We start from the raw sequence: 24,541 nt of genomic DNA on the forward strand, positions 1-24,541 counted from the left end.
TTAGCAATCTCAAGCCCATAGTCATTACAGTACACTGAAAATATTATTGCTTGCCTGATTATTCAACCTGTATTAATAATATTACTTACAAATATATGTTGATAATGAGGATCCCAGTGTACTCCCCCCCCCCATCAGCCTACTCTATATTTTATCTCGGTGCAGCAGGCTTTCAGTAGACCTCAGTGTAGAAGGATGTTTTGAGTTAGGCAAATGAAATTTTGCCTCTTTCTCATTATCTGCTTCTAATAATAAAGTTAACTTCTAAATAGTATTCAGTGCTACTACCAGTGTGAGGGAACAAACACTCCTTTGCCAAAGACTTTGTTACTTAAATGCCCACAGTTTATCATAACACTGCAGCCACAGCTAGGCTATTCACATAAACATGTTTTGCAATAACCAAATGAAATTTTGCTCAGTCCACTTATTAATTGCTTTTTGCAATTTCTAGTTAACTCTGCTGTCTGTTTTATTATTCTCTCAAAAGTGCCGGTCAGAATAATAATGCTCTTACCATATAGTTTTATTTGATGGCAACACATGCTGTGAATCTTGGAAGTACAGTTGCATTAGAACCTAGAGATTGCAACCTATATCTTTCATTTAAGGTGGTGGTGGGGGGTTTAGTGGTTAGTAAAATCTAGGAATTTAACCCATGGTATCTGATCAGTGATAGCCATATGTTTAAACCACAATGGCCTATTTCAGAGCAGTTTCCTGCAAGGGCAGTAAAAGTTACGGCTCTTTCCTGATTCCCCTGAAGGCAGGACTCCATAGGTTGTGATCCAACAAGCAAAATGCAGCCCACCAAGGTCTCCAAAAATATTTGAAGAGAACACTCCCAATGCTTCAAGAGTGCTCAGAATGTGCCTGTGACTGCTTCCAGCACTGGCCCTTGCCCCAAATCAAAGAAATAAATAATAATAATAATATTTTTTTATTTATACTACCCTGCCCTTTCTGGCTGAAAAACTGGGCTCAGGGCAGCTAACAACAAATTTAAAGCACTTAATTGTAAAAGCAGCATAAAATACAGTATAAAAAATGAATAACAATAAAATTCAAAGTTCAGAAATCAATTTAGGGGAAATAAACATTAGATAATTACCAGGGCTAGCTGGCTGAATTAGTCCTACTTGGGCCAGAGAGGAGGCCAGGGGAGAATTAGCTGTGGGGTCCCAGAGCAGGTAATCTTCATAAAAGGGGAGGGGAAGGGAAGAAAAGGGAAATAAAAGATCAGGCTGAATTCAACTTAAAGGCCAGGTGGAATAGCTCTGTCATACAGGCCCGACGGAAGGAGGTTAAATCCTGAAGGGCCCTGGTTTCATGGGACAGAGCATTCCATCAGGTCGGAGCCATCACTGAAACGGCCCTGGCCCTGGTGGAGGATAGTCTGACTTCCTTAGGGCCCGGGACCTCTAAACTTGGTTATTTATGGACCTTAAGGTCCTCTGTGGGGGATAAGAAATGCCTTATGACAGAAGAAAAGAGTGGTGATGGACAACGCTAGCCACCGGTGGAGCATCTTTGGAGCTGATACTGATGATAGGATATTGTTATAAGTTGGGGGGCAGGCTGTATGCCTGATCCCCCTCCTAATTCCTGGATCCAGCACAGATTCAGTTGGTAAAACAGCCAGGCTAGCTTCCTGTTGAGTTAATGGTCCTCTAAGTATGGGCCATTAGGGTGGCTCTGTGCCAGATGGCGAACAGATGGTCTCTCCTCTCTCAGCTCACTGGTAGTTAGAAGGACAAAGGCCAGAGTTGGGAGAGGTGTGTGTAAGTTGGAAGCAAAGCTGCAGGCTGAAGCCTGTAAGACCTGATTTCTGCAGGAATCCAAGGCAAGCAAGACCCTCTTGGTGTGAGCCCCTCCATCGTAGGCTCAGGTTGGGTATGTGTAAATAAACCATATATCGTGAAGACACTGCAGTCTCCGCTGTCCCTCATTCCACGGAAAACAAACTCGGGGTTAAAGCCCAGAGCCCTGGAATGTCACTTGCAACAATATACTGCCTGTGCAGTTTGTGACTGAACACAACCGCTGACCATACACAGAGGTCCACCAGGGTTCAACAAATGCCCTATTTTTATTGCCTGGCAGGATAAAGAAATACAGGGAGAGGTGGCAAACATAGCTGGTGAGCTGTGTTCTGGGTCTAAGATTGTGGGGGGATTGGTAACGAAGATACAATAATATTTATTGCACTTTTAATACCATAAAACAGATTAATGTAGCCCAAATGAGATGAAAACACATTATTATTTTTTAAAAGCAGCTGAGATACGAGTTGTGTTGTTATTCTTTGGTTTCTGTATTTTATGGTGCTTGTGAGACGGAGAGCAAGAGAGTGAATAATTTTTCCTCCTGTGCTGTGGCAGACTTGATAATTATTTTATCTGGAAGGCAAGAGCATTCTGCTGTGGGACCTCATCTCCTTCCTACCTTCCATCGTATTTTTGTTTACTTGCTTTCCTGTTGCTTAGTCCTGCAGCTGTGCTTGAGCGTTTCTAACCTGCTCTGCATAGATAAAGGGATTCTTTTTTTTCTTTTAAAGGGGTGGGAGGGAAGCACCCACAGACGCAAACTTAGTTGGTTCATTAGCATGTGTTAGATGTCTGACTAACCTCAGCTTTGAGAACTTACATATTCAACAGCTGAGCACATTGAATGAAGATGTTACAGTGAATTAGTTATTCATTTGTTTGCCTTGGGGGAAGCTGCAGGGCAAAGGAGCTCTTTCATTTATAACCCTTCACACTTTATTGTTTTCACTTTAAATGTCATCTCCCGAATCTCACCTGACCTAATCCAGACCTCAGAGAAAGTCAGTCCTATTACTTTGCTATCACACACATAATATATATCAAAAAGGATTATGCACACTGTGGTGCATGGAAGAATGTTGATAACATATTTATTACATGCATGAGTTTCGTTTGTATGAAACGAAAGGGAAATCTTAAGCGGTGGAAACCAGAGATTAGAAATAGCAGCTGGCAGTTACAGACAGGAATACAGAAAGCAATTCAAAGCATTAATATTATATATATATATATATATATATATATATATATATATATATATATATATATTGTGACTTGTGGTAGGATTCATTTCTACAGAATTTCCATATGTACTGTTACATCCTTTTTTGGTTCATTTCTTTCAACTTGCAAACCCGTTGTGGTTTCAGATTGTTTCCATGCTGCATTATTTAGACAATCTAAAATTTAAATTGCTCTGGGCAGCTAGTGGAGGGTGGAGGGAGTTTGGAATAAAGCTAAGATGTTATTCTTCAAAAATAGCATTTTTTGTTGTCCACTAAATAAATTGTTTTGAGGAAGACATGTCGTGGCTTTGTAACTAGTAAATTATTGGCTTTCAACATAGTCATTCTATTCTTGAATTATTTTTTATGCGGCAAAGGCTTTATTGATATATATTCTCAATTGCAATCGTTCATCAAGTTTTCTTATGCCATTGATACTGTGCTTAAAGCCAAACTCCTTGATCCAGTTGGGTTCAAGGCTCAAAGAATCAGGCTTCTGACATCATATCTGGCCTGGATAAGGTCTTGAACGTTCTGTTCTCCAGGAGGAGAAATGTGAGGCTGAGCTAATACTGTACCCTGCCCTGCTAGTCCTTTCCCACCAACCAGTTGATTGGCAGGATTCGAGCTTATTGTATTCAGCTGTGTGCATGCAGCCCTGGCTGGGGCAAAAGTGTTCTGTTGGATTAGAATCTTCAAATGCAAAATCCTTTCATGAATCAAAAGCAAACGTGCCAATATGACAAGGAGTAGTCTTAAACTCCTACATAGAATAGAAACTGTTTATTAATTGAAACCAGTTATTACATATCACAGCAGAAAACACATTGCCTTAGATCCAGGGCTGGTTGCAAGGGTTTGTCGGTCTTTGGACATCAATGGGGGCCCTAGGCCCTCTCCCGTCCCCATCACAGCCCTTCCTTTCCACCATCCTAGCTTTGCCAAAAGGGTTGGAACCCGATATGCTTGCCATCTTTTCAGCCCAGGTGGTGGCAATGGTGCTAAAAGGAACACAAAAAAGATGCTAACCTCCTGCAATTGCTCCTGCCCTCAGGAATGGAAGATTACTCAAAGGTCCCTGTGACGCCATAGAACTTGTTCTGTGTTCTTCTATTTCCTATGAAATGGGTGCCTGAAAGCAAGACAGCCTGACTGGTTTGCTCTTTTTGATCTTGACAGTGCTTACAAAGACGGGCTTTTTGAATATCACCATACCGGCAACAAAAATCTGTAACTTGTAGACCAGGAAGCAGCCTTGTGCTAGCTCAGTTTTCATTATTTCTTTGAACAGCTGACTGTAAATGCCTCCACCTCAGCTATCATTTACCGCAAAATGACTGACTGATTTATTTAACCAAATGGATGCACTGCTTGCCGAAAAAAGACCTCTGTGTGGTTTACAAAGGACAAGCTAAAATAGTAAATTAAAAATACAGATCAAAGCAAACATGTTAACATGTTTTTAAAAAATATTAAAAATACCAGCAATTTTTTAAAAAGCAACTATTTAACAGTGAAATAATGTGTGAGAATTGCACATTCAAAAAGCATGCCTGGGTAGGTTTTAGCAGGCACCAAAAACAATACAGCAAAGGAGTTTTTGGAACTTCTTTCCATTCCAAAAGTAGTTTGTCATGTGACATCAGGTACTGTTGGGAATTTATGTTTAAATGGGAGTTTATGGGGGGAGGTTTTTCTTTTTCCACTTACATTTTCATTGATGGAAATAGGTACCAGCTAGAAGATGAAACTAGAGGACATGCATTCTGGGTGGGCTCTTTACTGCTGAAGTCACAGGAAATGCTGCTCAGATACAGAATTGCAAACTACCCAGAGAGTTAGAATATTGAAAACAAATTATCTTAACTATTATTTGTGTAACTTTCAAAGCAACCATTATTTGAAGTGTCTTCCTCCCAAGTTATTATTATTTCTTTCACTGGTATTTTTTTCTTACTTTCTTTGTGGAAATACTGCCTTTCACTTGTGGCTTTGCCCAAATCAAAGAATGCTTTAAAATAAAATTCCTATTATAAGTATCATTTCAAGAAATTCAGACCGCATCACTGAATCATAGAACTGTAGAGTTGGAAGCGACCGTGAGGATCATCTAGGTCAACCCTCTTCAATGCAGGAATCTTTTATCCAATGAGGGGCTTGAACTGAAATTAAGAGCCTCCTGCGGTACCAACTGAGCTATCCCAGTATACTACATTCTTGTGGTGTAATGGTTAAGAGAGGTAGATTCGTAATCTGGTGAACCAGGTTCGCGTCTCCGCTCCTCCACATGCAGCTGCTGGGTGACCTTGGGCTAGTCACACTTCTCTGAAGTCTCTCAGCCTCACTCACCTCACAGAGTGTTTGTTGTGGGGGAGGAAGGGAATGGAGAATGTTAGCCGCTTTGAGACTCCTTCAGGTAGTGATAAAGCAGGATATCAAATCCAAACTACTACTACTACTACTACTACTCTTACTCTTCTTCTTCTTCTTCTTCTTCTTCTTCTTCTTCTTCTTCTTCTTCTTCCTCTTCTTCCTAAATCTGCAAACTTCCTATATTAGGCTTGTGGGTGTCTGCAAGTTTATGTCTAATCTAGCAACAATGAGGCAAGTTGATCATTTGGCACTCTGCACGAATGCCATTACAAACAGCAGCAAAATTATTGCTGTGCAGCCCAGTTGGCAGTCAAAGATGGTATAATTGTTTTTAACCTGACACCTACCTTGTGCTGCTGTTACACTAAATAATTCCATAGGTTAATTTTCTGCTCCCATTTCTGTACTGGTAGGACCATCATGCCACTAATTAATTAATTAATAAGCATGCACGGAGAAGTCTATCAAGCAGAATCTTCAAAATAAATGCCATGCTAAATGCCAAATACGTCAGCACAAATTAAAACTACAGGGTAGGAGATCAGTATTTGACCCTTACAAAATTGGCAGGGCTTCTGAAGCAGGTTCACAGTTTGAAAATAGGCTCAAGCAGTTCTGGAAGGGAGAAAAGAGTGTCTTAGTCCCCATACTGCTAGGGAGCTCTCCAAGGTGCTGAAGAAAAGAAGCCAAATAAAGCCTCGCTTATTACTTACTACCCCATGAGAGTTGTTTTGGTTGTTTTTAAGCAAGACTAGACCTTTTTACTGCAAAATTTTCTCTCTACAATTCACTATCAAGTGTCGTATTCATTGATTTTGTTGGATTTTTAATTTTTAAAAAATATGGAAATTTGCCTCCTTTAGTGTCACTGATAAAAGGTGGGACAGTATTTTTTTCGCACCTGTGATTTGCTGGAGTGTGAAGGTTCCTGAATATTACTTGGTAATAGATGTATATTTTTAAACTCACCAGGTTTGAAATGGTGCCCGCCTCCATTCTTAGTGGGAAAGACGTCATTCAGTGTTCACTAGCTTTCATTTCAGCTAGTGGACTGTGTCATTTCTGCATTTGGAAGCATACAGGAGTCTTCTATTATGTCTCGTATAAAAAGGAAACCATGAGACTGCCTTTCATGCTTTGGCTCCCAGTATGTTTCCGAGCACAATTCAAAGTGTTGGTGCTGACCTTTAAAGCCTTAAATGGCCTCGGTCCTGTATACCTGAAGGAGCATCTCCACCCCCATCGTTCTGCCGGGACACTGAGGTCCAGCGCCAAGGGCCTTCTGGCGGTTCCCTCATTACGAGAAGTGATGTTACAAAGAACCAGGCAGAGGGCCTTCTCAGTAGTGGCCCCCGCCCTGTGGAACACCCTCCCATCAGATGTCAAAGAAAAGAACCACTACCAGACTTTTAGAAGACATCTGAAGGCAGTCCTGTTTAGGGAAGCTTTTAATGTTTAACAGACCACTGTATTTTAATATTTTGTTGGAAGATGCCCATAGTGGCTGGGGAAACCAAACCAGATGGGCTGGGTATAAATAATATATTACTATTACTATTACTATTACTATTACTATTATTATTTGCAACCTTTGACCTCAGCTTTACAGCTGCCTTGTTAGAATGATCTGCTCTTACTCTAGCGTAGTTGATACTGCTTCTAGCTGAATTTCAGTGGATGTTGTTAAGCAGTGCTTCTGGATTATCTGCACTATTGTCTATGAGGTGGTGAAACTTTCTACCAAAGGTACACAGCCAAGGCACCTAGTCCTCCCACTGAGGCCATTCCATCTAAGGCTCTTTCAGCACAGTCTTATTTCTTCCACCAGCAACCAGCTCCTCAGAATGTTTGTTACTGGGCCTTACCCCCTTTGGAAACAAAACTACTAATTAATAATGCTAACTTCAGTCTGTCCTCATACCAGATGGCTGGATGATTTCCTTTCGAGCTCTAGAACAAAGCTTGACTGGAAATTTGGTTGGTTGGCACCCATCTGTCTCAGGAGACAATGGAAAAGTGCTCTTTATGCCATGAAGTTAGAGAGTTACAGTGCCTGCTATGGCTGTAGAGACTGTTGGGATACTGCCAGGGAGATAAAGCCCATCATGGCCCCCACGTCGCCTCCGGACGATCCATCGATCTCCCGTAGTATCAGCAATTAGCGACACGAGCTCCAGAAATAGCTTGCCACATTCCAGACCTGATGCACGCTCTATCAGCAGAATTCGCACAGCGGAAGATGCACGCAGGAGAGCATTATTTAGAAGTTTATTCAGCGTTGGTCAGAACAAAGAAAAAAACATGACTGCCTGTTTGCGTGTTCAGGCACAGAGAGAGAAACGAAAGCATAGACACAACAGAAACATCCTGTGAACAGGAAATACGCAGACTCTGTGACTCACAAAGCCTGCTCCCTTTTAAGGTGGAACAGAAATATCCTAACAGAGACCAATATGAGACAGACATGTTTTGTTGCAGCTGGGGAAGATGAAAGCATCCCGTTGTGTTGATGCAGGTGTACCATGGCATTTCTTTGCGTCTCGAGGCCCCAAGACCCACCCTCAAAATAAATACACAGAGACACTTATATTAGTTTAAGTTTGGGGGCAAATTTTGGCCACAACTTTATTGAAATATAATCATGTGAGCGGTATTGGCTTAGGCATTGACTCCCCACTATAATTGACTCCACCTCTCAGGGTGATCGTTCAATGGGGTAAACCAAATGAGGGAGCAAGGTCGATGAGGACCAACCTAAGCTCACCCCGGGGTTCCTGTGGTTCTGGCATGGCCCTAGCCCCTCAAGCGGACTTCGGACGAGATCCAGGAGCCCCAGATTCCTTTATCGGAATACCCAATTCCTGGAGGGGCAGGTGATGGCCGCACCTCCCCTTCCCACAATCCAATTGAGCCAATGCCTAACCGCCACCTTACAAGTTGTGATGATTTGCTAAGGGGTAGGTGAAAACCAAATGCCTAAAAGCCAATCTGCCAAATGGAAAAAAATTCCTACCCAGCCCCTGTTCCAAAACAGGTGACCTGAACCAAAGCATGGCCAAGCGACTCTACCTAAACTAGGGAGGGTGGGCGGGTGTTCAGCAGTACGAAGCAAGTGCCCCACTTGCATCACACTGCTGCTTTTAAAGCCCCTGGGATCACGCCACCTAGTGGCTATTGGCTAAAACAGCCTGGCATGATCCCAGGGGAATGGCCAGGACTTCCTGCTCCTCTCCCCCCCATTTTAACCCTGTCAGGTGAGCTCTTGGGTCCCGAGCGCAACCAGGACCTTCTGTTATGAGGATCCCATTTCTATGCGCCTCCCAGCAGTCAAAACTAAATACAAAATCAGTAGTTTTGAGATAGATATCTGTAAATGGAAACCCACAAATCCCAAGCCTTGTAATGTGGCCCACTATGGGCTTAGTAAACTCCTGGGTTTTCCTGTTACCAGGAAGCAGTTGTCAGGTAATTCTCAGAGCTGCTTACAGTAAAATAATAAAAGCATAAATTTAAAAAGAATTATTAATGAAGAATCAAACAAACATAACAGAGCAATAAAATAAGATAGAACACCAGCATACAGTCCTAAATAATTACAAAGCCTGGGCAGATAGAAAGTATGACCTCCAGCACAAGGCCATGTCCCTAGAGGTCACTGGATAAGCCCAAGTGACTATGCATCTAGAAGTCAAGCCAAGTCACTTGGTCCAGGCTCACCACAAACTTATCTGATGTCAAACACTGCAGTAAAGAGTAATTAAGCTCACCTTAACTATGCTTGACTGTGCATAGCAATGGTAAGAATGTGAAGTGAGATCTATATTACCCTGGAATCCACCCAAACCAGAACACTTCAAGTATTTGAACCATATGTTTGGGAAACATAAGAACGAGGAATTTGCATTCTTTCAGTAAAGAGTGGGAAATAATGTTTCTACCTAATAAACTGGCCCGACATGTTTGCCACTCCTTTACCATGAGCATTTTAAACCAGATCTTTTCCAGCTGACTCCTATAACTCAATGTCTCCTCCTCGGACAATCCCCACCTGTCACTCACCCTGGCTCCGCCACCTTTGCCCCTCAATCGTGCGCTGTCTTCTTTCTGTAATTTTTCTGTTACACTAAGACACGGAGTGCCCTTTAAAATCTGATAAATAATCTCTTTCTGTGAACTCTTATAGATCAAAGACTTGGCAATCTAAAGCCACAACATGTTTCATTAAAGAAAGGAAAAACCTCAAAACAAAATTATGTTTTTGTGTAGTTTCTGGCATAGTTCATTCTAAACATCCTGGATCAAAGAAATCCAGTCTCGTAGCACTGCTTTTCTATTTGTAGCAAAGCTTAAATTTTTCAAACCGCTTACTTCGGAAACCAGTATTTATGTTTGGATGTCAATGGTCATGGTTTCATCTGATATACCGTATTTTTCGCTCCATAAGACACCCTTTTTTCCTCCTAAAAAGGAAGGGGAAATGTCTGTGCGTCTTATGGAGCAAATGTGTGGTCGATCGCTGGCTGCCTTTCCAGTCCCGCCCCCTTGTCCAGGCCTCCAGTGTTGAATGTTCTGCGGATGGAGGCTGTTTGTTTCCCCAGCGACATGTGACTGGCTGGTTAGATTATCTGTCTGGAAAGAAGCTGCAGAACTGTGAGCTGAACCCCATAAAAACAGGATTTTTTCCCTTTGCAAAATAAGCTCGACAACATTGAGCTGATCCTCAAAAACCAGGGCTTTCCCCCTTTCCTCCTCTAAAAACTAGGTGCGCCTTATGGTCAGGTGCGTCTTATGGAGCGAAAAATACGGTATTCTGCAGCACCATGAGACAAATGTGAGTGGGTGCAACATAAGACCTGGATTTGAAATTGTAAATTGCAAGTAGCACTTGCTGCTGGTTCAAACCACATCACGAGACCCGGCATCTATAGAGCCTCAGCATGCCTATAGAGGCCACTGGGTCAGGCAGCCACCGCAAGCTGAGGCATTGTGAGGTACATAAAGGACTGAGGGCACAGGCCCATGACACAAATTTGCATATGTTAATTTATATCTAAACATACCTCGGTGCAAATTAAAACGGACAGTACAGTCGTACCTTGGATCCCGAACACCTTGGTACTCAGACGTTTTGGCTCCCAAACGCCACAAAGTGAGTGTTCCAGTTTGCAAACGTTCTTTGGAACCTGAACATCCGACAGGGCTTCCGTGGCTTCCGATTGGCTGCAGAAGCTTCTTGCAGCCAATCAGAAGCCGTGCTTTGGTTTCCAAACATTTTGGAAGTCGAACGGACTTCTGGAATGGATTCTGTTTGACTTCCACAGTAAGATTGTAGTTGGATCTCACCAGCAGTAGGTTTTGGTTGTGCACCTACTCACTTTCTGAGCAGCAGAAAATAATAATAATAAACATGAGGGAAAGGGAACAGAAGGCTCCCTTTACAAAATTCAAAAACTCCAGTGCCGCCACTGGCCAGGCCCAACAATGCCCCATTCTGCTATGGAGTCCTTCCTTCTTTTCCTTCCTTGAGAGAGCAACCACTTATACTGCCTTTTCCCTGCCATTACTTCACTTGCATCAGTTGGCAGAGGTGAAAAGGAAGCTATTTCCCTTCTTTGCCTTCATTTACACTTCTGGTTTAGGATTTTGGTTTGTTTGTTTTATGCCCGCCCCCGCCCCCCGATGTCTGAGAAAAAAAGGACAGAAAAGAGAATCTCTTATTCTGGAACTGGAGAAAAGCAGGTCACTTGAAGATGAGTTCCATCCCAATGGGAAAACATGCAGCCCTCTTGTCATATTATTGAAGAATTCCTTGTTCTTACTGTGCATACATACCAAGCTGAGGATGAGAGTTGGAACAGGAAGCAGTTTCTTTTCTCAGACAACATAGTTGAATGAATCCTCTTCCTGACTCGATCTGTTTTGTAGCTGTGCTGATGCACACCATCTGGTCCATCGAGTGGCACACATCAGGCATTACTGATGACGCTACTTTTCCATGAAACACCCCCTATAAAATCTGCAGCATAAAGGCTCAAGGTCCCATTGTCCCATTCGGCATGCTGAGCGCTCAGGAAGCTTGTTTATATTGTGTTCCCCAAGTGCACCATCATCTTGTCGTCCTTCTGGATGATCTGGATCATTTCCACAGCAACTAGACCGCATGCTGTGGAGGTGTCTCCTATCCCAACATAGTAATATTCTTGTCAGCCTGTTTCCATTAGTTTTCAGCTGTGAGCAACGTGATCCGTGCTACTTAAAAAGTGAATATATTTCTGCCTAAAATGCTTTTTGCAGGTGAAATGTGATCAGTATTGGCCGAGCAGAGGAACCGAAACATACGGACTGATCCAGGTGACCTTGTTGGACACTGTAGAATTGGCAACGTACTGTGTTAGAACATTTGCACTTTACAAGGTAATTCTTCGTTGTGTATGCATCAGATATTTTTTGGTGGCGAGAGAGGGTCAAGATTGTTTAGAACAATATAACTGGATTACATGGGGCCATACAGTCTAGTTTATGGGTAGGCAAACTAAGGCCCGGGGACCGGATCCGGCCCAATCGCCTTCTAAATCTGGCCTGCAGACGGTCCAGGAATCAGCGTGTTTTTACATGACTAGAATGTGTCCTTTTATTTAAAATGTATCTCTGGGTTATTTGTGGGGCTTGCTTGGTATTTTTACATGAGTAGAATGTGTCCTTTTATTTAAAATGCATCTCTGGGTTATTTGTGGGGTGTAGGAATTTGTTCATCCCCCCCCCAAAAAAAATATATAGTCCAGCCCCCCACAAGGTCTGAGGGACAGTGAACTGGCCCCCTGCTGAAAAAGTTTGCTGACCCCTTGTCTAGTTCCTTGCAACAGCAAGATTCCCGAGAATTAAATGCTCACCCAGTTTCCTATCCAAAGCCTGCAGAGTGCTGGGGGAGGGGGCACCATAAAATTCCTTTTTTTTTAATAAAGATATTTATTAGGGTTTTTTATAAAAAATACAAAAATAATAAACAACATTCCTTTTGTCTTAACAAATTTTCAAACCTTTTTGGACTTCCTCACGTTTCCCGTTCACACTTACATTGTCAATACATTTTTCCAAGCAAATTATCATGTAATTTATAGTCGCTCTTTTAAATGATAAATAACAATTCTTCAGCAATTTTTGTTTTCTAAAATCTCACTTATCTTCCAATTCAAATCCAGATTAGTGATGGCCAATTTTTTGTAATCAAGCACCCTTCTTAACATTCCACCAAATTACAATATTTTTGTAAATAAATCTTAAATTTCCTCCAATCTTCTTCAATCTTTTCTTCTCCCAAGTCTCGGATTCTGCCGGTCATTTCCGCCAGTTGCATATAGTCCATCAGCTGCATCTGCCATTCTTCCAGTGTGGGTAAATCTTGAGTTTTCCAGTTCTTAGCGATAAGTATCCTTGCTGCCGTTGTAGCATACATAAAGAATGTTCGGTCCTTCTTTAACACCTTCTGGCCGACTATACCCAGGAGGAAGGCCTCTGGTTTCTTAGTGAAAGTATACTTAAATACTTTTTTCAGCTCGTTATATATCATTTCCCAGAAGGCCTTCACTTTCGGGCAAGTCCACCAGAGGTAAAAGAATGTTCCTTCATTTTCCTTACATTTCCAACATTTATTTTCGGACAAGTGGTATATTTTAGCAAGTTTAACAGGGGTCATGTACCATCTATATATCATTTTCATTACATTTTCCTTCAGAGCATTACATGCAGTGAAGTTCAGCCCAGTGGTCCACAACCTTTCCCAGTCTTCAAACATAATATTATACCCAATGTCCTGTGCCCATCTTATCATAGCAGATTTAACCATTTCATCTTGTGTGTTCCATTTCAACAGCAAGTTATACATTCTTGATAATATCTTACTCTTTGGTTCTAACAGTTCTGTCTCTAACTTCGATTTTTCCACCTGGAATCCTAACTTTTTGTCATTTTTAAAAACTTCTTTAATCTGAGCATAATGTAACCAGTCTAGCACTTTACCCTTCATTTTCTCCAAACTCTGCAATTTCCAATTGTCACCATCTTTTTCTAATATTTCCCAATACTTTGGCCAATTGGCCTCCATATTGAGTCTCTTCCGGGCCTTAGCCTCCAGAGGTGAAAGCCACCTTGGGGTTTTGTTTTCCAACAAGTCTTTGTATTTTGTCCAGACATTAAATACAGCTTTCCTGACAATATGGTTCTTAAAGGCCTTATTGGTCTTAACTTTATCATACCATAGATATGCATGCCAACCAAATGCATTGTTAAAACCTTCCAGATCCAACACATCCGTGTCTTCAAGAAGTAGCCAGTCCTTGAGCCAGCAGAAAGCTGCTGCTTCATAGTACAACTTTAAGTCCGGCAGGGCAAAGCCACCTCTTTCTTTCGCATCAGTTAGTATCTTAAACTTAATTCTAGGCTTTTTGCCCTGCCAGACAAATTTAGAAATATCTCTCTGCCACTTCCTGAAGCACTCCGTCTTATCCACAATTTGTAATGTTTGAAACAAAAACAACATCTTTGGCAATACATTCATCTTAATAGCGGCAATTCGGCCTAGCAAAGAAAGTTTCAATTTTGTCCAACAGTCCAAGTCTCTCTTAATTTCAGACCAGCATTTTTCATAATTATCCTTAAATAGACTCAGATTTTTTGCTGTTATATTTACCCCTAGGTACTTAACTTTTTTCACCAATGTTAGTTCTGTTTCTTTCTGAAACCGTTCTGACTCTATGTCTGTCAAGTTTTTCTCTAATACTTTAGTTTTCTGTTTATTTAATTTAAATCCCGCCACCCGACCAAAGTCTTGAATCAATTCCAAAACTCTTTTTGTACTAGATTCTGGCTCCTGCAGGGTCAAAACTAGGTCATCTGCAAAAGCTTTAAGTTTATATTGTTTCGCTCCGACCTGAATCCCTTGCACCAACCGGCCCCCTCTGATAAGATTCAGGAGCACCTCCAGGACTGTAATAAACAACAGCGGGGAAATTGGGCAGCCTTGTCGTGTTCCTTTTTCAATTTTAAACCCTTCCGTAACCGCATTGTTGACTATCAGTTTTGCCTTTTGTTCTGAATATATCGCATCAATCCCGTTTTCAAAATCCCTCCCCACTCCCATTTCTTTTAAATTTCCCTTCATAAACTTCCAAGAGATATTGTCAAAGGCCTTCTCTGCATCTATAAAAACTAACACTGCTTTGGTATTAATTTCTGTTTGCAACAGCTCCAAAATGTCAATAATATTCCTTGTATTAGCAAACATGTGTCTGCCTGGGAGAAAGCCTGCTTGGTCCTTGTGTATTACTTCACTTAAAACTCTTTTAAGTCTGTTTGCCAAAACTTCAGCAAATATTTTGTAATCCACATTTAGAAGGGAGATGGGACGGTAGTTCTTAAGCTGTGTCTTTTCAGTTTCTGATTTTGGTATCAATGTGATAAAGGCTTCTTTCCACGATTCCGGCGCCTTCTTCCCCTCCATAATCTCATTGCTGACCTCCATCAGTGGTTGTATCAGATAGTCATTTAATGTCTTATAATACTTGGAGGTCAAACCATCTGGCCCTGGAGATTTGGGGGGCACCATAAAATTCCTAACCATTATCAAACATCTTTACAATTATAAAACATTTATTGACATTCAACCCTGAAATCTTTTACACATTGTCTTTCTTCCCTCCATGGCCCTAGTAAACAGTTCCTCTTCCTTTCTACGTTAAGCTTTAAATTGTTTGAATATTTGTTTTCTAATCTAACTTACAGCCAGTTCCTTTAGTTTTAAGTCAGTGGTTTTCAACTAGTGTGCCGTGGCACCCTGGGGTGCCTTGAATGATGGCCAGGGGTGTCGTGGGCAACATTGGCTTCTCTTCCTCTTTTCTTCCCTCCCTCCTCTGATGCCCTCTCATGTCTCTGCCTCCTAAAGGCTTGCACAGGTGTTCATTGCAGTAACCCTGACTACAAACTCAGCAGGCAATTGGGGCCTCTGGGGCTGGCCAGCGGGTGCAGGCTGCCGGTAGCTGAGGCAGCCTCAGAGTAAAGAAGCAAGCGGACGAGGGAGTCCAGCCCTTGCTCTTGGGAATGGACAGAGAAGTCCCAGGCCCCAGCTCAGAGACCAGGGGTGGAGGCAGCAGCTGCCCAGAGGACTCCCAAGGAGAGGGGAGAGGAGAGGAAGCTGAGGGAACCCTGCACAATGGAAGGTGTTTGAAAAAGGGTGAGAGGCTGCCAGCTCTGCAGGCAAGGGGTGACATAACTGGGCTCCTGAGCCCCACAGGGGTGCCGCAGAACGAATGTAGTTGGCCAAGGGAGTCGTGGACACAAAAAGGTTGAAAACCTCTGGCTTGAGTCATGCATTCTCAATGTTGGGCTGGCTACACATTAGCTTCCATACTGCTTCTCTGCAGTAGTAGTGAATAACAGTGCTGTGTCTGTACTTTCCAGCACCATCACTGAGAAGTTCATTACTGTGATAAATCCAATAAAAAGATAAAGGGACCCCTGACCATTAGGTACAGTTGCGGCGCTCATCTCACTTTACTGGCTGAGGGAGCCGGTGTACAGCTTCCATGGTCATGTGGCTAAGCCGCTTGTGGAGAACTAGAGCAGCGCACGGAAACACTGTTTATCTTCCCGCCAGAGCTACTTGCACTTTGATGTGCTTTCGAACTGCTAGATGGGCAGGAGATAAATCCAGTACAGCTCACTATTAAATAGGTGCCACAGTTCTAGAGTAGCCACAGACTCAGCTTGCGAGATGATATCGTATCCTGCCTTTAAATGGAACTTTATTTAAGACTCATGGCGATGTGGCAAACATGCCTTTGCTCCATTCCGGAGTGCTGTTGTGACATTGGACAGTCATTCCAACCAACATTTTTCTCTGGCAGAACGGATCAAGTGAGAAGAGAGAAGTGAGGCAATTCCAGTTCACTGCCTGGCCTGACCATGGAGTTCCAGAACATCCGACGCCATTCCTAGCTTTCTTACGACGAGTCAAAACCTGTAATCCTCCTGATGCTGGGCCAATGCTTGTTCACTGCAGGTAAGCTCAGGCTTCACTGTAACAAACACTTGCAAGTGACATGTTAATGCCGTAAGCCAATTGCTCATAATTTGGCATTGTACATAGCATTTCATTTGCATTTTCCCCATTCTCTGGAAGTTCTGATTAACTGAATACATGATGGTTGTAGTCTAAACAAGCATGAAGCTAGTTCCACAAGCTGAAAAGGAGCTTTAGAACACAATGGTGGTTGTTTCCAAGCAATAGCCCCTTATGCTACATGGTGAACTATTTTGAAATCTTAGTGGAGGTTCTTAAAAAAAAATTGTGTTAATGCAAATGGGACTTGTTTGAAGGAAAATGTACACAATAAAATCCAAGTAGGCTACCCCAAGGTGCAACCATATGCACACTTATTCCTGGGAAGTGCGCTTAGAACATGGGTAGGCAAACTAAGGCCTGGGGGCCAGATCCAGCCCAATCGCCTTCTAAATCCGGCCCACGGATGGTCCAGGAATCAGCATGTTTTTACATGGTTAGAGTGTGTCCTTTTATTTAAAATGCATCTCTGGGTTATTTGTGGGGCCTGCCTGGTGTTTTGACATGAGTAGAATGTATGCTTTTATTCAAAATGCATCTCTGGGTTATTTGTTGGGCATAGGAATTCGTTATTTTTTTTCCTTCAAAATATAGTCCGGCCCCCCACAAGGTCTGAGGGACAGTGGATTTAAAACCCTGCTGAAAAGGTTTGCTGACCCCGACTTAGAACTATGGATACAGAATCCACCCAAGCAGAATTTCCATCTATATACTCAAGTATATTTGTAATCCTTCTTATAGGGATCTCCAAGTGTGGTTTACTTGTATATTTCCCCCAATTCTTGTTGCCAGTTTTCAGGGGTGTTCTTGAGCTCTCATGAGTCCAGCACCATAAGTACACAGAGGCTCCCCTCATACTAGCTATACTATTATGCGATAATATTTATTGGTTGGGTTGAGGTACTCTGGGAACATTTATGGGAAAGATGGTGTGTGCCTGGACCTTGCGATCGCTAGCATTTTGCTCGACATACAGCTCCAATAGCTGAATCTCCGAAGGCAGAAGAACCCAATTGTTCAAAAGGTTGGATACCCACCAAGTTGAAAAGATATACTTGAAAAGCACAAAACTGCATCTGTTCTGGTTATCTTGCAAATCCATTGATTTCATTGTGAAAGGAAGTTTCTTATTACCTATTTACATACGCTACACTTCAAGTAATTTCAATTTATATCCCTAATTTGTTTTACCTGAAATGTGAGGCAATCGGATAAGCAATTTTGAACAGTTCTAAATGGAAAGAATCTGCTGATAATTTGTTTATTTATAAAAAAACAGAAGTTCTGCCCCGTGCTTCTAGTTCCTATGCACTACTCAAGGCAATTTATGACGATTTAAAACTGCAATATCATATCAATAGAATTGCATTAAAAATCCAACACAGGCAGCTACCAGGCAGATACACAGACAGGTAAAATATAGCATTTAAATAAAATAAATAGGCAAAGCCTGATGGATTTTTTTTATTATAAAAAATGTCTTCACAAACAAGCAAAAGGCAGCAAGAAAGGTGGCCACTCACACTTCAAGGAGCAAAGTGATCCACACCATACTGAGAAAGCCTTATAGCGTCTTGCTGTCAACCTCGTGTAACCCAAGGTAGGACACAGAAAAGGACATCTCCTTTTGATATTTGGCCCCAGGCAAGATGGCATGGAAACACTGTTTACCTTTCCGCCAGAGTGGTACCTATTTATCTACTTGCACTTTGACGTGCTTTTGAACTGCTAGGTTGGCAGGAGCAGGGACCGAGCAACGGGAGCTCACCCCGTGGTGGGGATTCGTATCGCCGGCCTTCTGATCAGCAAGTCCTAGGCTCTGTGGTTTAACCCACAGTGCCACCCACGTCCCATATATACAGTATAACATATATACAGGATAGAAAAAGGATGTGACAGTGTCAGATCAGTGTCCAAAGCTTTTGAAGCTAGAGCACTTGCCTTAGCTGTCTCTGTATTTTGGATTAGCCGTGTGTATTGCCTGAAATGCCTTCAGGCAGCAATTTGAATACCCACCACAGTAACCTAAGCATCGAAGCCTTTGGAAAGAACTCTTTGCCAACTCTTTGTTCTTCAGCAACTGGGAGACAGGACAAAGGAAGCCCTGGATTCCCCCCCCCCCACTTTTTCTGCCCCACTGTCCTTTAATTCCACAGAATTTGACCACTGTACTTTTTAGTTTTCCTTTTGTTCTTTCTTGGGGTGCAATCCAATGCATACATACTGACTCAGTCAGTCACAGTAAACACAGCAGAACTTTCTTCTGAGGAAAACGAGTGCAAGTTCTGTTCTCTTGTTCCTCGTTTCCCTAATAACTGAAACGAGTTTGTTTTATGGAGACCTCCTCCGTGTTTCCTTCTTTATTGTTTTTGTTTCCAGAGCTGAGCAAACGGTGTTGATGGTAGATTTATGAAAAACATAATCATAAACATCTCTCAAGTAAGTTTTCATGTATGAATTTAAGAGCTGCAACTGAAAGACTTGAAGTGAAAACTGGATGTAATTTTCATGAGTGCCAAAAAAGCTTTTATACAGCGTAGCTAAAAAATAAGGATAAAAATAAACAGTTCTGTTAAGCAACAGTGATAAAGTACTGGGTGAATTGTTTTCTTAACTGACGATGTAGGCAATTAAGTTTCCACTGAGAGCATGTGATTGGCCCTCCATAATCTATTCCCTTGAAATTTTCTATAGACTGTGTACTCCAATTATATACTATGGCAGCAATCCAAAGAGGTGCACTTAAGCCCTATTTAAATCAATGGGATGTGTTAGTTGTGATTGTCTTCCCCCATTGATTTCAATAGGACTTGAGACATAACCAACTTCCTCTTGATTGTGACCTACCAGATTCAGCATGCCAAACTCCTAGGAACAAAAGCAAAGGCAGTTTGGAACTAGCTAACACTCATCTGCAGGAAAACAAAATGAAAACAATGCCTTTAATTGCACAGTTGCATTTAAACGATTTTAACCCTTAGCCTGCAATCCATGCATCTTCTCTTGGCAGCTCAGATGTGCTGGGCCTGCAAAAAAGAAATGAGAAAATCTCAAAGCAATTTCTGCTGTACCCATAAATGGCAGAGGTCTTAGTGCTAACAAATAATGCATGCATACTCAAGGCTTTGAGTTTCTAAGAATCACAACACTAGTTTAACTTTAGAATACCAAGAATCCAATTAGGCCATTGGTGTAGGAGCCTGTTTTTGTCATTTCATAGAGCACTACATATGCTGATAGTGCTTTAATCATCATAATGGCAGTAACATTCAACTTTCCAGCTGGCACTTACTTATACCTTCTAGAAGTGGAATGTCATGGCCATTGGTCCCATTTGCCAAACAGCAGAGCTGGTTCTAATGAATAACTTATAAATGCCTCATTTAGTTATCCATTTCTACCTCTGCATAATATTCTGCCTATTCCAGAGCAATTTAGCAATATCACAGTCCAACCATTGCCTCCATGCTGATCTGCTTTCATTTGTAAAATTAAATATCCTTTTAATGAGCACTTATTGTTTGAAATTCAGGCTTTAATTCTATGAATCTGCAATAGACAGAGTGTAACATGTGGTCTATTGATAGCAGGAAAAGCACACGGTTGCGTTTGAAGTCGGATTATTGCTGGCAAACAGGTGCTCATCAGATCATAGCCGAATAGCACCAGAGGGCATCTGGAAGCCTTTTTGTTTTGTTTTGAGAACTTCACAGAAGTCTTAGCAATTGCTTCAGTAATGTTACCCAGAAGCTTTGTATAGAAACATAGGCCTTTATCCTCTGTGTTTCTGCAACAGAGCACCAGTGGGCAATCCTTGAAGAGACATGTAATTTAATGAAGTCTTCAGGTACATTGCTAATGTCCATAAAACGAGTAACAGAAAGAAGGCAGGTGGGCAGCTTTGAAAAATGTGAATTATGGATTTAAGGAACGTACTCTCACCTAGAGATATGCTAAAGATAAATTTCAGCCAGCTATGGGATATTCACATTTTATACAGATGCTTTCCATTATTACAACATGACATACCTACAATTACGTCATATGGTTCTTTAGTTGCTATCCTCCCTACACACACATATTGATGACAGTTCATTCATTTCCTCACCTAACACTCCTTTTTACATGTAAAAGTTTACAATAATTAAAACATACAAAAATAGAGCGTCACTTTACTTTTTTAAACAGCAAATCCTATAGTTTGAACAAGAAAGTGTGCACACAATACTATAAATACTGAATAATAGAAGAAACATTCTTTGATCAGGTTTCCTTGCAAATAACATGGAAGTGAAGGTGTAATTTTTCCCAATTTTTATGCCATATCTACAGTGGGGAATCTGAGACATTTAAGTGCATGAACAACATGTAAGCGCATTAATGTAAATACATTGAACATGGGTATATTGTGCGATATAAACTTCAGAAGTCATTCTAAACATTAACTGTGAATTGTCTTCTCATGTCAAGTTGTTGTTGTCATTATTTATTTGATTCATATATCACCCTTCATCATAGGATCTCAGGGCAGGTGCACAGAATAACATACAGGATAAAAACAAGTAAATAATTAAAACAAAACAGCAAAACAATAACCCCATGGACACATTTAAAAGGCTGCTGAACATTAATCAGCCCAAGGCCTGGTTGAAGTTTTAAATGTTTTATTGAGGTCCTAATTCAAGTAAGGTGCAGCTAACATCCCCATACACTTATTAAAAAGAGCATACTTCAGATGCAGAACTCGCCTGTTTCACTCCCTACATACTATTTGTCCCTGCCAGAAAGGGAGGTTTCCAATGTCCTCCTCTCTTCTTTCTTTTAGCTTAATCTTTATAACGTTCATCTCCTCAAGGTTGCAATGTTGCTGCTGTTTTAGATTCCGTTTTATCTTCCTCTTCTCACACCTGCACTCATATTTCTGTTTCCTTATTTCTAATAGTCTGAGGTTTGTTCCTGTCTTTCCCTAGATTGACCCTAAAACCAAGAGTTCATCCTCTCTTATTTCTCAGCGTGATTATTGTAACGTTCTTCTGGTTGGCCTTCCTTTATCTCCATTCTAGTGTTTCTGTTATGAATGTTTACTTTCCTGTTCCTTCCACTTTGATCGTGTCGCTCTTTATGGACTTCTGTTCATGTTCCATTTTATATTCAATTTTTTTTATCTCTCATCATTAAATCACTTAATTCAATTTGTACCTTCTTATCTCACATCTCTTTGACTATAATGTATTCTCTTTTCTTCTGGTATGTGCCACATCACTTCTGCTGTTTCTCCTACTTGTCCTTTCTCTGTTATCATTTCTTATCTTTGGAATTCTCTTCCCACTGCTAGTTGTCCTACTTCACTGTGTTCAAACAACCTTCTAAGACTTGTCTTTGTCTCCCTGGTCGGATTGCTTTGCTTTTATTGCTGATCTCCCTTTGCTGAGTCCCCCCCCCTTCAAATCCACCTGCTCCTTTTCCCTAAATGTGTCACATCATTTAGACTGTAAAAATTGGTTGGGGTGCTTTGTGGACATTTCTCAACTGTAAGGGATCTAGTCGTGGGTGTGGTATAAATACAACAAGAATTGAAATTGACTTGAAATACTTTATTGTCACTGTACAGCTTGTATACAGTGAGATTACACGAGCATCCCATATCTGCTCTCTTAGTCTTAATTCCCCTCGTTTACTGACACACACTCACCAAACCCAAAAGTCAGTTGCCCCGTTGTTATCTTTTCATTCAGCAGCCTAACAGTCCATGGATAGAAGCTGTTCTTTACCCTGTTGGTGTGACCAATCATGCTTCTATATCTTCTGCCTGAGGGCAGGAGATCAAGAAAGTGCCAGCCAAGATGTGAATTATCCCTGAGAATTTTCCTCACTCTCCTGAGGCAATGTTCTTCTGCTATTTCATCCAGCGGATTCACTGGACAGCCCATAATATCTTGTGCTGTATTCACCACCCTCTGTAGACACTTCCTATCAGATGATGTCAAACCAGCGTACCACACCGTGATGCAGTATGAAAAGACACATTCTATTGTTGACCGGTAGAAGGAGATCATCAAATGTTGATTGACATCATTCTTCCGCAATACTCTGAGGAGATGGAAACCTTAGGGTGCTCTTGCTATTTTCAGGTGGGATTCAGTCACTTGCTGGCAAAACCAGGTTTTGGCACTCTTGAGCTACAAATCATTCCTCCCACCAACCCCAAAATCAAACTTTTAGCTATAAGGAAAGTGATGGAGAAATCCACTAGGAATCGTAGGATAGTGATTACTTGATGCAATGTCATATACCCTCCAGCCAAAAAGTCAGAATGAATGCTCAATAAATAGATAGTCTGTCAACAACATTAAATTCAAATGTTTCACGTTTGTTTGTTTGTTTGTTTGTTTGTTCCTTCTAGAAAATGGGATATTTTATTATTCCTCTATTATGCCTAATGGGCTCCCTCCTCCCCCACAACATTTAATTCCACAGCTGTCTTCTCACCTTTGTTTTCAAATACTGTGTGCATCAGTATGCCTGTTCATGTCCTCTAAGGTCCTGATGTTAGATCACAGTTTGAAATTCTAATTCTACACAGAATTAGTAACTATGACTGCGAAATGAAGAAATAAGGATGAGTCACGGATAAGAGATGAGTGGAAGTGTTTTGAAGAGTATCTCAGAGGATATAATAGTCAGTTACCTTACAAGTAGGAATGAACACATGAGCATCAGGTAACATTAAATAAAGGAAGGTTTGAGACGAAAATGGCTGGAATAATAGATTATGCAGCCAACAAAAGACTACCTAGAATGCCATGGAGAGATGGACTGGGAAGTCCGAGGATAAGGGATAAGGATGAATATTGTATGGTGTAAAAAGTTGTAAAGGTGCATTAAAAATAAACAAGCATGCTGACCAGGAAACGAGTTCCATTGAACTTAATGGCACTTATCTCTTGAGTGATGTTTAGTATTGGTCTGAAAACTCTGTCCTCTTTACCACAGCTAATGCAAGTTCTGAATCAAAACAGACCATATCTGATTACTTGAGGGGATACTTACTGATGGGCAGACTATAAAATTCTGTGAGCTTTAGTAGTAGTACTAGTACTACTAGTAGTAGTAGTAGTAGTATAGTGCCCTATCCCTGCAGGTCTTAGGGCGGTTCGCAAGATAAAATCACAATATAAAAACTCAAAATACATAACCAAAATAAAAACCAAAACAAACCCCCCCACACACACACATTTTAAAAGGGCATTGGATGTCAGTCAGCCAAAGGCCTCGTTAAAGAGGAACGTTTTTTGCCTGGCACCTAAAAGTCTATAATGAAGGTGCCAGGCGTTAACCTAGCACTACAATATTTGCATGTTCTCATTGAGAGTATTGTAAGAGCTCTGAGCTTCCTGACATCAAAGACAGGCACAGTGCAGAATACTGGCATTTAATAGGTAAAAGGTAAATAGGGACCCCGGTGGCGCTGTGGTCTAAACACTGAGCCTCTTGGGCTTGCGGGTCAGAAGGTCAGCTGTTTGAATCTGTGTTACAAGGCATTTAACAGCACATACTCCGTGGGATGCGGACGAGAACCATTGCCATTGTAATGAGACATTGAATCCTTCCCTACCCTTCTCCTGTTTGCCCCAGTCAATCTGAGTAGCAAACTGGGAAAAGGAGGGTCCCTAACTGCTAATCCTACTGTCCGCCAAGAAACAACTGAAACACTCAACAATTTGATTGATCAGTGCCAGTGGTACAGTAGCTTTAAAAATCAGTACACAGAAAGGGATTTGTGCTTGCCATCATTTTTGTCCTGGTTGACGTCTGGAAGCTGCTTGGCAGAGAGCAGAGTAATAGGTGCAGTTTGCCACCATAACTGCAACCCCTCCATCAAGAATCTTTCAGAAGACTCTGCTGGAACAGGAAGTTTGCAGTCAGGGAGCAGATTATGGTTTCCCGCTGAGCCCTGCAAGGGACCTTTCCTAGTGATGCACAGGACAGGGAAATCAGGAGCA

At 41.5% G+C, this 24,541-nt stretch overlaps 1 protein-coding gene across 43 annotated transcripts in view; it reads left to right on the forward strand.

The window, feature by feature from the left end:
* The window catches only part of PTPRD (protein tyrosine phosphatase receptor type D), a 1,161,589-nt gene that overhangs the window by 1,096,476 nt on the left and 40,572 nt on the right, over positions 1-24,541 (forward strand). For all 43 annotated transcript variants that reach the window (XM_083718180.1, XM_083718169.1, XM_083718207.1 and 40 more), the window contains 2 exons: positions 11,720-11,839; positions 16,324-16,478. In XM_083718180.1, coding sequence (XP_083574306.1) covers positions 11,720-11,839; positions 16,324-16,478 — 275 coding nt within the window. The remainder of the gene's footprint in view (positions 1-11,719; positions 11,840-16,323; positions 16,479-24,541) is intronic.

This window comes from Podarcis gaigeae (genome assembly GCF_964106915.1).
Source record: "Podarcis gaigeae genome assembly, chromosome: 17".
Lineage (NCBI taxonomy): Eukaryota > Metazoa > Chordata > Lepidosauria > Squamata > Lacertidae > Podarcis > Podarcis gaigeae.